Source organism: Callithrix jacchus, chromosome 8 (assembly GCF_049354715.1).
Source record: "Callithrix jacchus isolate 240 chromosome 8, calJac240_pri, whole genome shotgun sequence".
NCBI lineage: Eukaryota > Metazoa > Chordata > Mammalia > Primates > Cebidae > Callithrix > Callithrix jacchus.
Window position 1 is genome coordinate 56,810,649 of NC_133509.1, and position 13,299 is coordinate 56,823,947.

At 44.9% G+C, this 13,299-nt stretch overlaps 1 long non-coding RNA gene and 2 gene segments (V, D, J or C); 2 read left to right on the forward strand and 1 right to left on the reverse strand.

The window, feature by feature from the left end:
• Positions 1-13,299, forward strand: part of LOC100385731 (T cell receptor alpha chain constant-like) — a 257,258-nt gene that overhangs the window by 119,348 nt on the left and 124,611 nt on the right.
• Positions 1-13,299, reverse strand: part of LOC144577367 (uncharacterized) — a 120,910-nt gene that overhangs the window by 49,955 nt on the left and 57,656 nt on the right. The window lies entirely within an intron of this gene.
• Positions 8,694-13,299, forward strand: part of LOC103795671 (T cell receptor delta constant-like) — a 43,584-nt gene continuing 38,978 nt past the window's right edge. Inside the window, 2 exon segments of the C gene segment in view lie at positions 8,694-8,771; positions 8,924-9,267. Of these exon segments, the coding sequence occupies positions 8,726-8,771; positions 8,924-9,267 (390 nt within the window).

Consider the following 13,299-nt stretch of genomic DNA (forward strand, 5'->3'; position numbering starts at 1 on the left):
AGCTCACAAAAGTTTCTCATTATCCATCTTCTGAAGTCTAATTCCGTCATTTCGTCACAGTCATTCTCCATCCAGCTTTGTTCCCTGGCTGGTGAGGAGTTTTGGTCCTTTCTAGGAGGCGAGGTGTTCTGGTTTTGGGTGTTTTCCTCCTTTTTTCGCTGGTTTCTTCCCATCTTTGTGGATTTATCCACCTGTCGTCTCTGTAGTTGCTGACTTTTCGGTTGGGTCTCTGCGTGGACACCCAGATTGTTGATGATGAAGTATTTCTGTTACTTGGTTTTTCTTCTACCAGTCTAGCCCCTTCGCTGTACAACTGCTGAGGTCCACTCCAGGCCCTGTTTGTCTGGGGTGCACCTATAGCAGCTGCGGAACAGTGAGGGATGCTACCAGTTTCTTTTTCTGCTATCTTTGTCCCAGAATGATGCCTGCCAAATGTCAGTCTTTTGGATATAGAGGGGTCAGGGAGCTGCTTGAGGAGACAGTCTGTACTTTATAGGAGCTCAAGCACTGAGCTGTGAGCTCTGTTGTTCATTCAGGGCTGTTAGGCTGCTATGTTTAATTCTGCTGCAGCTGAACTCATACAAAAACCTTTTCTTTCTTAGATGCTCTGTCCCAGGGGGGTGTTGGGGCTTTCTTTGTGAGTGTCCATTGTGCTGTTCTGCCCAGCTAGGAGGCAGTCTAGTCACTATTTGCCTGCCGAGGCTCTGCCCTGCTGGTGTGAGGTTCGCCCTGTTGCTGCAGGCTCTGCTGTGCTGCTGCGGTCTCCGCCCTGCTGTCACAGGCTATGCCCTGTGGTGGAGTCTCTCTGTTGTAGCGGGTTGCCTCGGCAACAGCAGGCTGCGTCAGCACTGGGCGTGTACCTCAGTAGGGGCTGATTGCCTCAGTAATGGCAGACGCTCCTCCCCCATGGAGCTGCACCATCCTGGGTTCAGCTGTGCCCGCACCTGGAGCATTTGGAATCGCCGTTTTGTTTGTCCCACTGTGCTACCCCAAACACTACTTCCCTGGAATCTCCTGGGCTGGCTCACTGTCCAAGTCCCATTCAGTCTCAAGTTCAGCCCTCTCAAGTCTCAGATTGCCAGTTTAACAGTACACCCAGACCAGTGCTCTTTGTGCAGAGCGCTGTGTAGCACCGCTGCACTACAGCGCCGGCCAAAACCTCTGCCTGGCGTCCCGCGTCTCTTTTATACCTGGGAATTTCCCCATTCTGTGGGCAACAAAGATCCGTCTGGAAATGCGGCCCTGACTCACCCTCTCCGCGCATTCATCGAGAGCTTCAACCCTGGGTTGTTCTCACTGCGCCATCTTGAGTCCCCCTCCTCTGCTCCATTTTAGAGAAGGAAAGTGGGAAGTACATTTTCTTGCATGCAGAGACTACTACGAAGGGGGAGGGCTCCTGTTCAGGCCCTTTTAAACTAATTTTCCATCTGCTCTCAATCCAGGATTTTCCAGTTTCTACCTCTGTATTGGGATATTGTTGAATGAAAGTACACAATTACCATTGTTTTCTTTTTTACAAATGGGCTTCTACCAACAAAAACATAGGACTACTCTACTGTCAGCATGAAAACCTGTCTCATGGCTTCTCCAAGTTCTACCTGAGGACCAGCAGACCCCCACAGTCTTCCAGCAAGCAGAACAAATCAAAGAGGATTTCCAGAGACAGCAGTAACTTTACATTCCACCCACTGCTCTCCCTGAGGCAGCAAATCTTCACTGTGAAATTTGCAATTCCAGGAGAGCAGAAAGCAATCTACCTCCCCCCCAAAAAAAGTGGCCATTTCAGGGAACTGGGCACATTTTCACTCCTGTCGGTAGGTATCCTCGGATTATTATGGCCTGCCACGAGCCTGGGAATTATAAGACAAAAACAGAGGAAGGGAGGAAGGGAAGAAGCAAGGTAGTAGAAACAGAGAGAGGAAAAAAGAATGCAAAGTTGAAATATAGTAAGAACGCATTACTCTGTGAGTCCAATGTGGTACACGCTAGGTTCCATCTCACATACACACAGAGTGATGTCCCAGTGTAAGGAATCCCAGCCAGTGGGCTCCTCAGCCGAACTCTACCTCTCAAAAGGGAGCTGGATAGGACAACACTTCTATCTGAAAAGTCAGGGCAAAATTAGGAGGAGGAACCAAGAACACAGACTTAACCCATTTCATCTAGCACAGAAGGACCCAGAACGCCAGGTATGATAGCACCTAGGAAATATTTACTAAGCACCCACTAAACGCCCAGCATTGTTGAAAGAAATCAAGGGAATAGGAAGATGGTTGATGCTGACCTAAACAGAGCTATGCGTCCTCTGCTTTGTAAGAAATGAGGAATCATCAGGCAGGAGAGCTGTAGGGGGTCTGCATTGGTCATAGAGAAAGGACAAGGAGCAGAAGACTGGCAGACCCCGATGTCACAGCAGGCCCTATGGTCACAGGTGTCACCTCTACCTTGTCCCCTGAGTACAACAGTGTAAACCTTTACTTTCCTGGAATTCTTTTTATTACACAGTAGTTTTCAACCCTGGCTGCACATCAGAATTATCTAAGGAAGTTTTTAAAATCCTGTTGCCCAGATCCCACTCCAAACTAATAAAATTAGATTCTACAGGGGTGGCACCCAGGCTTCAGTAGTTCTTAGTACTCCCCAGGTGGTCCCAATGAGGGTCCAAGATTGAAAACCACTGCCTGGAAGTAATTGTCCTAATTACCTCTCCAGCTTTTCTCCGCCTCCACATCCCTCTTACCTAAGCTGTTATATTGCCTTTCTATTTTTAGTTTGTTCTACTTTGTCCTCTCAGTAGATAATTCCATAATGCTCCATTAAACCTTTTCTCATGCTTTAACTTTGCTTTTTCTCATTTAATTTTCATTGCCCACTCTACTTACTCCATCTTCCCATTATGTTTGTTTTGTTTTGTGTTTGCTTTTATCCAGCATCAACATTTGCAGGGCACTTGATATGAACAGAGTGCTAGAGCAGACACTTAACTGCTGCTAAAAATTACATTTAATGCAGTAATATTTTCTGTTAGATCCTGTGCCATGGCTACAGGCTCTTGTCTTATGAGAGATTGGCATTTTGGCAAAGTATATCCTCCTTCCTTGGAAGCAGCTGCACTGGTTATAAATTTAAGATCCAAAACAAGTATAATACAATAAAAAATAAAAGAAGCATCCACAAATATGAGGGAAAGCATTAGCAGCAGTCTGAAGCTAAATATCAACATCACCCCTGCCAAGCTGTTGGCCTCATTGTAGGAGGAAGATGCTGCCATGTGCAGCAAAAAGAGAAAGGACCCAAACTGCATGTACAACTAGTGAGGCTGTTCTCTGAGGACAGGGCATTTGCTAATTTAGGCTCATCTCCTCAACATCTGCAAGCAAGCCCAAGAGTACATAGGCCAGTTGCAGAGACACTGAAGGTTTAGATGTGGAAGAAAGGGACAAGAGACTGTCCCGGAAGGAGAATGCTTCAGTCCTCCAGGGAAGCTTTGGGGGAGATCTGTCCTCTTGTCCTCCTACAGCTCAGCTGAGAGCAGCCCTGGAGCCTCAGAACCACAGGCCCTGTGGTCCCAGGTCTGGCAAGCCCCTGAGACACCAAAGCACTGTCCTCCCCAAAGAGCCAGCCCAGCACTGAGAATACCATACAAGCCAGAGGAGGCTTGCCAAATAGATGAATGAGTGAATGAATGATTCCTTTGATGAAATTGTCCCAGGGAGAGTTTGTGGGAAGACTGAAAAGGAAGGTGGTTCCCACACTGGTACCCCATTCCTTGATACTCTGATGTGGTTCTTCAATTTCTCTATCTTCCTTTTATCTTGATTTATTTATTATATCAATCTATTTATTTTAGGAATCAAGCCAGACACCTTGTTGGAGCAACAAGAGCTAGAGACATTTGTTCCTCTTAGACAAAGCAAAATTTTCCAGTGCCAATTGACAGAGAAGAAGATGAATAATCATACTATGTGCTGGTAAAGAGGACCCGAGATGGCTTCCTGATTCTTGTACATCAGCAAGGAGACTTCTACGGTCCTGGTCTCCAGCACACCTTTCCTGGTAGAGCTGAGAATTCAACCAGCGAATTCTTCCTGAAGATTCTCAGAGCCACACTGGGAAAGCAGGGGACTCATAAGTGCTGCCCTATCCAACATGACTCTCTCGGGCCTCTAGGTAAGTCACACACTGAAGCCCACCCATCCCACCTTCCACCCTCGTCAGCTAATCTAGGTTAGTGCAGGCCTAACTTAGACTATAAGGTGTGCTCTTGTGCATAATTTCATGACCACCACCAACCACATGGAACAATGTTATCCCCATTTATTGTCCAGGAAACTGAGGCCTGGTGTGGTAAGTGACTTGCAAGTAAGAGGAGGAGTCAGGTGTAAACTCAGATTCCTGAATCTAAATTCAGTGGTCTCACTGCAGCATAGCTGCCTCTTGAAATCCAGAGTGGGCAGAGAGGAAAGGGGATCCCCAAGTTCCCAGGCCTCTTCCAGCCCAGTATTCTATGTAAAATTTTTCTCTTCCAGGTTTGTCTGATAAGAGGTAGGGTGACCCCACCTCCTGTTCCTCAACAGTCTGTGCGAATTCAAAGAAATAGAGTGTGAATTCAAGGAACTCATTTGAAGAACAGGAAAAGCAACTCTCTGCTTGAGGTTATGGGGAAATGCAGGTTGAAACATGGATCTGAAGATTTGCTAAGGTCCCTTCCACCCTCAGCTCTTCCATTCTGTTCCCAATGAGGCCCAAAACACAGCTTTCTCCATCACTCTTCAATGCCTTTGTTGGTTGATTCGTCTGGTGCTCCCAGCCAGCACTGTGGCCCTGAAAATGAAATATAAATTACATCAACTTTACAGCCATTCATCGCTAGCCATCTGATGCAGATAGAAAGGCAGGAAGCACCTGTGGCAGTTTGCACATCAGGGTCAGCAGTTCCTTTCTTAACTCCTCTCTGTCTGGCAAGGCTAAGGAATCAGACATTCCTATAATGACCTGGCCTGCCTTTAGAGCTGCAGCCCTAAGAGCTAGTGTCCTTCCTGTGGCTATGATCTTAGCACTGAGATCCTTCCTGCTCTTCTTTTGCTCTTGTGTGTAGTGGACCACAATATGCCTTCAGATCAGGCATCCTGTGGACAGAAGAAACTATTTCACTTCGATAAGAATTTTTGAAGACCAGTATAGGTTCAGTTAGTGCTTTGGGGGGATTATACCAGAGATAAGAACAGACTAAATAACAAACGTGAGGCAACATTTACAAATCATACAACACAATATGCAATAGCAGCTTCTGAGTTTCTGCAGAGGAGGGGCTGAAGATAGCAACCTGGTTGGAAGATGCCTCAGGAACTTGCCCTAAGGCTGTATTTTCATAGCACATAAGATTGGGAAAGACATCAAAGAATGGGAAACCTTCCATTCTGGAGAGATGGAGATTATGGGGGAGAATTGATAAAGCCCCCAAAACCACTCTTGCCTCTCCTACTAACTGTTCAAGTCTCAGGTATCACTATTTGCATGACAAGGAGAAAATTAACATCATTAAGCAATGAGCCAAGTGTTTACAAGTATAATTTCATTTATTTCTCACAGAAATCCTGAGTTATCTTCTCCCATTTTACAGAGTATAAAAAAATTAGTTTTTCCTAGAAATCACATGAAGGGACAGATATCCCCTTGACAGGGCCAAGGAGGCTGTGGCATATTTGCTGGCCTTGACATGAAGGAATGACTGAGCACAAAGAACACAGCCTGCACAGGGCCAGAGGACGGTTGGGTCCTAGGGCAGAGCCCTGGCGGATGTTTCTACCTTCCACCTGGGCACCCCGAGGCAGGCTGTGTTTTTGTTTAAATTCCATCTTATCCTGCCACAGGCTCAGGCCAAGCTGACTGTTCCTGACCCGGTGAAGCACCAGTCGCACTCTGGCCCAGCTCCCACCACATCATCACCTGCCCACTCCTGTACTGTCTCCTCCCTCTGGCTTTGATTTATTGTTCACACCAGCTCTCCCTCTTAGGCCTAGAGGAAGGTTGTTTTTTGCCATTAACAATAAATTCTTAAAATTACCTCTAACCAGTGAAAGATATAAATCGTAGTCATAAACATAATACACATTCTTGGGCCTTTTCAAAATGACTTCCTAAGTAATTCGAGGTAATTCAACAATAATTATCTAGAAAGACAGACTTATTTGAGCCCTGCTAACTGCTCTTTTGATATTAATATAGCTTTAAGCCCTCTGTACTTCTTTCTGCCTCAAGGCTTTTTTTATACATGTCCTCATTTGTTACACAGAATGTTATTTCCCTACCCATGCCCCATACCTGTTTCAGGCAGGGTCTCAGCAGGAGACAGGCACTCTAGGGGGTGATTAGAGTGAGTTTAATGAAAGAGAGTTTTACAAAGGTGTGAACAGGTGTTGCGGATTGAACTGTGTCTCCCAAGGAAAGACACGCTGAAGCCTTAACTCCCAGTACCTTAGAATGTGACCTTATTTGGAAATAGGGTCACTGCAGATGTAATTAGTTTAAATGAGTTCATATTGGAGTATGGTGAGCCCCTAATGTAATATGACTGGTATTCTGTAAGACAGCCAAGTGAAGACAAAGACACACAGGGAGAGAAAACCACAGTGCAGATGGAGACGGGAGTGAAGCAGCTGCGCACCCAGCCAAAGACCATCAGAGTTTCCGGCAAACCACCAAAATCAGGAACAGGCGAGGAAGGCTTCCCCTACGGGTTTCAGAGGGTGCATGGCCCAGCAGACACCTTGATTTCAGACTTCCAGCTTCCAGAACTGTGAGACAATTTTTTTATGTTGTTTTAAACTACCCAGTTTGTGATATTTGTTAAGGCTGCTATAGGAAATTAATACAGAAGGGTTATGGGAGACCAGAAATAAGGTGGTGAAACACCAAGGCTGGCAACAAAGAGCCGCTGCCACGCCAGACCTGAAGCGTGAAGGGGAGGAGCCTTTACGGAAACCTGCAGCTGTGGAAGAGGAACTGTAGCTTCCAGTGGAGGAAGGTGAGTGAATTCATTCCTCTCCTGAAGGTGTCTCCATTGGCCAAACCAAATGGGATGGAGAAGCAGGTGGATGCTGCCAGTTAAGGTCAGGCCTCTAGAGCAGGAAGTAGAGTGGATGTGCAGGGGCAAACAGACTCAGTGTCAACTGCAACGCCACTTTCTCTTCAGGGAAGCCTTCCCTGACCTCCTAACCAAACCCGGCCTCTGAAACATGCTCTTATAATCCTTCTGCTTCTGCAGAATACTTACAGCTGCAATGGAGGAACTAATTATGCAAATCATTAAGTGATGACTGAGTCTCGTGCTGGAACACAAGCTCCATGAGAGAAAAGACCGTGTCTGCCATTCATCAGTGAATCCTCAGGGTCTGGCATATAGTAAGAATTACTAGGTTTATAGGATGTGCCAAGAACTAGGCAGCCTGATGGAAAAAGGTCAAGTATTTCAGCCCAAACAGATTGACCTTAGCAACTTTCAAAGAGCTATAGACAGCAGACACCATTATGTTCTGCCAGGGAAGGGGGGTGCTGAGGATACAATTTATAACATGGAGGAATGTGACCACCTTGGGTACTTGCTAACAGTCCTCCAAGAGCAGCAGGTGGATGGGCAGTTATGCAAAGTGAGGTGAGGCAAGGGTGGGTGGGAGAGCAACTACCATAGGGTCAAGAAACCTGAGCTGCTCCCATCTGGATTTTTTTCAGGGCAGTCTGTTCCTAGTCACACTGGGGAACTTAAGAAAGCTTAGGTGGGTCTTTCTTCAACTAACCTGGGAATGTAATGGTTATGTAAGTCCTGCACCCACCCTCCAATATGGAATGGCACCTTTGCTCCTGCCTTTTTGCTTACCAGTGACCCTCTTCCCAGCTTCTGCTGCACTCTCTCATTCCCATTACTAATTTACCTGTTCGATTTCAAAATTTCAAAGATTGACCTTTAAACTCAAAGGTGTAGGTCCCAAAAATCCAACTACTTCCCTCTTTTGAAGTCCATGTAAATTTAGCCTATCATAAGTTGGGATGTAGTGGTGGTTTCTAATTTTTTTGTACAATATTTTCCTTTGTGTAATTTAATACAGGTAACCTAAGAACCCTTCAGAAAAGAAGGTAGATGAGCTCAATAAAGATCAGGAATCTCTGGTTCACATTTGGAAGACAGTGTTTCATTGGATTGCTCTTTAACACATGGGTAAATCACCCTGATCCAACTTTGCCCAGAGGGAGTTTGCAGTGAACACAACAATCATTACATCTTCAGAGTCTTTGTGCACATACTATCGATCTCCTCATTTGATGGTTCTTTTGATTACAACTGTAAATGTCAATAATTCTTCTTGGTATTGACTGTTAGCATCACCACAAAGTGTCTAACATGAACATCTCATTTGAAACTGGAAACAGCAATATCAAATTTAACGTCTAGGACAGGAAGCAGAAACCTTGTTGTTAATTAAATAAGCTGCCTTAACCTCCTCTGCATTGGCCTAACTTACCTGAACCACACTATCGGTCTTGAAGGTGTTACTGTCATCCCATTAACAGGCAGCAGGCCCTGCGAGCCTCCTGTGATCAGTTAGACTTCTCTGGGGAATGAAACAGCTGCTGATTAGGGACTGACTTCCTCAGTCACAAGTGTGTCAGCTCAGAGGAGGGGCCAGCCAGAAGGTGGTTTGGAGGCAGAGCTGCCCCTGAATGAGCCATGGAGATGATCTGCTCCCTCATCCATCTCTCCCTCTTCTGGGCAGGTAAGGCAGACCCCAGAACTTCAGCCAGGCAAGACTCAGCAGCAAAGAAGCATCAAGGCTCCCAGGACCTGGTATTCAGGGACTGCGCCCCTTACTCAGTGACCTCGGCCCCCAGCCCTCACTGAGCTCTCCTCTTGTGTCTTTTCTTTCAGGAGTCATGTCAGCCACTGAGTTGGTGCCTGAACACCAAACAGTGACTGTGTCATTGGGGGACCCTGCTACCCTCAGGTGCTCCATGAAAGGAGAAGCGATCACTAACTATTACATCAACTGGTATAGGAAGACCCAAGGTAACACGATGACTTTCATATACCGAGAAAAGGACATCTATGGCCCTGGTTTCAAGGACGGTTTCCAAGGTGAAATTGATACTGAAAAGGACCAGGCTGTACTTAAGATTCTTGCAGCATCAGAGACAGATGAAGGGTCTTACTACTGTGCCAGTGACTACCACCCTGCTGCAGCTCTACTTCTGAGCAGCTCAAAAACCATTGCCATCCATGTAGAGTAGCAGTTCCAACAAGATCATGATTTTCTCTTGAATAAATAATTTAGGAAATGGGGACCAGAGAAAGCTAGTATTCCTACCTTTCTTTCAGGCTCAGTCGCTCAGCTTGCCCATGCTCTCCCCTGGTGCTCAGATAGGCAACCACCAGTGGAACAGAAGAGAGGAGAGGTGGAGCCAAAAAAATGAATTGTAGCATCTATGGTAAGAATTTTCTTGGAGCCTCATAAAAGGCTTGCCCACAGAGCCACAGTGCTTTAAGTATAGCATAGATTAAGGAGGCACCTTATAATGTACAACTATGGGTGACATCCAGTTTTTCCCCAGCCACATGCCTCTGAATCTACGCATTCTAGAGGAAAAGGACTGGCAAGGCAGGGAGGCTTGTCTCCCTCCTTCAGATCAAATATGTACACTATCTGTCATCTTACCCAATGTGGAAGGAAAGGCTTCATATCTAGCATGCTGTATTGTTCTGATGATTACTGACTGGGTATTTTGTTTGGTTTTGTTTTGTCTTGTTTGTGAGACAGAGTTCTTGTTCGGTCACCCAGGTTAGAGTGCAGTGGCATGATCATAGCTCACTGAAGCCTCGCACTCCTGGGCCCATGCTGGATACGGTATTTTGCCCTCCCTTTCTTCTCTGTCTGTTTACATCCACATGTGCTAGAAACAAAACATTGAAAAATTGCTTCGACTTGCACTTCCTTATCCTTCTATGGGCAGCTCAATTTAATACTGCACTTTTATCTTGAACAACGTGATTTTCCAGATTTAGATGATTGACAGGGCTCTCTACGCCAAGGCTGAACCTGTGGGAGAAATCAGCTTTCCTTCTGTCCTCATCTAGAAAATCTACCACTCGCCTTATTAAACAGCCTTATAAGAACTTGTAGTGATAGATATTTTCGGTGGCTTGATTATGGCGATGGTTTCACAGATATACAGGCATATCAAATTCATCAGATTAGGCACTCTAAACATCTACAATTTATTTCACATCAAGTATAACTCAATACAGTTTTAAAAATATTTTTAAATGCAAATTTGATTTTTTAGGCTTCATTGGACTACTTCAGGCAATATCTAAAGAAAATGTTCTTCAACGAACCCCTCTAGTCAAATGTTCTGTCTTCCACAGAAGTACAAAGGGGCTCACAGGGCTTGCCACACCTTACTTGGTTTCAGTCAGGGCTTTTCATTGTTTTACCAAGGGTCTTCCCAATCCTCTCTCCTCTCATGATTCTGCCTGACCTTTCACATATATATAATACACATTTTATACATATGTTATAAGGTATCATTGTTCCGTGCATTTTAGTTATGACTGCCCCCATGAGCTCTTATCATTTATCTCCCCAAACAGCTATACTCTAAACCCTCAGGAAAATCTTTCTTCTCCACTCTTTATCCCAGACCTCCCCACCCTGACCTGATGCCTGATTCCAACATAGGGCTGGAACCTGCCTTCTGCCTCTCTGCCCCACCCCATTGGGCAGCTTCTTTGCTTGAATGATCCATGAGGCCCTGGATGTTGACTCTGCCCTTGGTCAAAGTCAGGTTCCCAAATTCCCATCCAGATACAGCACTCTGAGCCCCATGAACTAGGAAAGGGTTTGGACCCAGCCTTCCCAGGATATATTTAAACAGAGGGTCTATCATGACTCATCAAGCCCATTGCCTGCCACTCAGATTTAATTCTCCTTCTTTGAACAAATAATAAGCAGGAAGGTGGAGTTTATCTCCAACATGAAGAGGATACAATTCTTCTCCCAGTCTGAAATCATGATTTTGGAAAAAGAATGACATCTGGAAAGCTGTTTATGCAGATGTCAAAGTTGTGGAGCCATGGTTTATAAGGTGTGCAATATGGATTCCTAGCAAGACCCCCAGTGACTTCCTCTAACAGAGACTGGGAAGAATGTCTCTAGGAGAAGGAGGGGAAAAAATATCTGGACAAATCCATAAAACTGTATGTCTGCCGTAATAATAACTAATATCTGTTGAGTGTTTACTATATGCCAGGCAGCATTCTAAGCACTCAACATGTGTTATATGATTGATCTTCACAACAACCCTAGTATTCATTTTCTATTCTTGTCCTCATTTTACAAAATAGAACCCCAAGGCACAGAAAATCTAAAATATTTACCCAAAGTAGCACAGTTAGTAAGGGAGGGTGACAGATTTGAGACTCTGGATGCTACACCAGAGGACATAGCATGTAATTTAGGGAAATGGGAGAACCATAGAGAAGACTACCTCCAGGATGTGTCAGAAGCAGACAACAGGCTGTGCCTTCACCACCAAACCTGTTCAAACTGACACTCCATGACCATCTGTCAAAAAACTGGGACAACAGAGCAGTGGTCCCAAATGACCTCTCAAATGTTTTCTGAGATTTGTGATCCTGCCATAAGCTTCATACTGTCTTCTAAAATCATCTGCATCTCTTCATCTGTGAAATTAGGATAATAAGAGTTCTATCTTCACTGTGTTATAAAATATATAATTATAGAAACTAAATAAATTGCATTGCATATAGTAGCTATTTAATAAATGTTACCTATTATAAGAAAAAGCAAAGTGCAAGGAAGAATAATTGAGAAGAAAGTGAACTAAATTACTGAGCAACAACAAAATGCAGCCTCTTTATAAGTATGGACTCATTTATCCTACGACAACTCAGTGAGGTCATTATTACCCTTTCTGTTGTACAAGTGAGGATACTGAGCCTCAGAGAGGCTAGACAGCTTGCTTACAGAAGCAAAGCCAGGATCTGGGTCTGACTGGAAGTCTAATTGTCCTGGCTGGGGTACTGGGCTGGGAGCTGTAGAATGTACTAAAGAAATATCTTACCTGTAGCAACATCTCAAGTAAAGGATAGCTGGGAACAGGTATGGGAAGTCCAATCATCTTTGCTCATGCAAAAGTTGCTTTTGACTCCTTGGCCAGTTTCCAAAAGAAAGGATAAGAGGTGAGGTCTTCAACTCCTCCCCCTGCCTCCTCTCCCCTGCTTTAAAACACCAATTGCAGTTTCAGCTTCCAGGCTGTTCTCCAAAGACGGCTCGCTCCCCTGACTGAAGAAAGGCAGCTGCTCCCCAGCCCACTGCCACTCACACTCCTGACCACCACCCCTACTAGGTCGGCAGGTTTTCTCACAGGCTACACCATGAGAAACATGAGAGACTGACCTGCATATGCCCTCCTTCTGATGCTTGTCAAAGGTAGTCTCTTGTTGGACTCCCTTAGATTCTCTGTGGGTGCTCATGGATTCACTACCTTTTCCTCTCCTTCTCAGGGGCCTGACTGGAGTCACAACTACAGGGGTCCAGGACTGGCATGATGAGAGCTAGAAAAATTCCCTGGGTTTCTGTCGGGTCCATAGAGTTGGTGACTTTACCACCCATATATATCTTTACTGTCAGGCAAAGTGTGCAAGTTTGTCTCTTCCATTGTCACTGACTTGTCACTTATATGGAGGCAGCAATGGGGCTCGAGATCTGATAGCCACAAGTCTCTGCATTCAAAAGTGAACACGCAGGTACCAGAAAACACTGCAGTGGATTAAGGTGCAGGAGCCGCTGTGTAAAGATTAGAAATTAATTTCTAACCAAATTTCCCTGCTTTAGTTAGGGTCTTAGTCCACTGCAGTATCTGAGATAATACATGCTCGATAATAAATTTTCCGTACTGACAAGGGGAACAAACTCAGAATCAAGGCTCCTTTCCCACCCTTCAATTCCACACATTACCCTAAAATGTTCATTGAAATGATATGATTTACAGCTTCTTTTGTCAGAGCACTTTATTTTTCCAGCAAGTACCTCTCTCATATCTGCTTCGTTTTTCTCCAGAGAATTTATCACTATTTGGCATGCTACATATTTTACTTGTTTATTTTTTTATGTCTGGCTCTCACTGGAATACAAGGTCCTTGGTGGCAGGGATGAGTTTTTGTCTGTTTTGTTCATTGCTTTCACTCCAGCACTTAGAATAACTTTGGCCCATACCAGACACTCA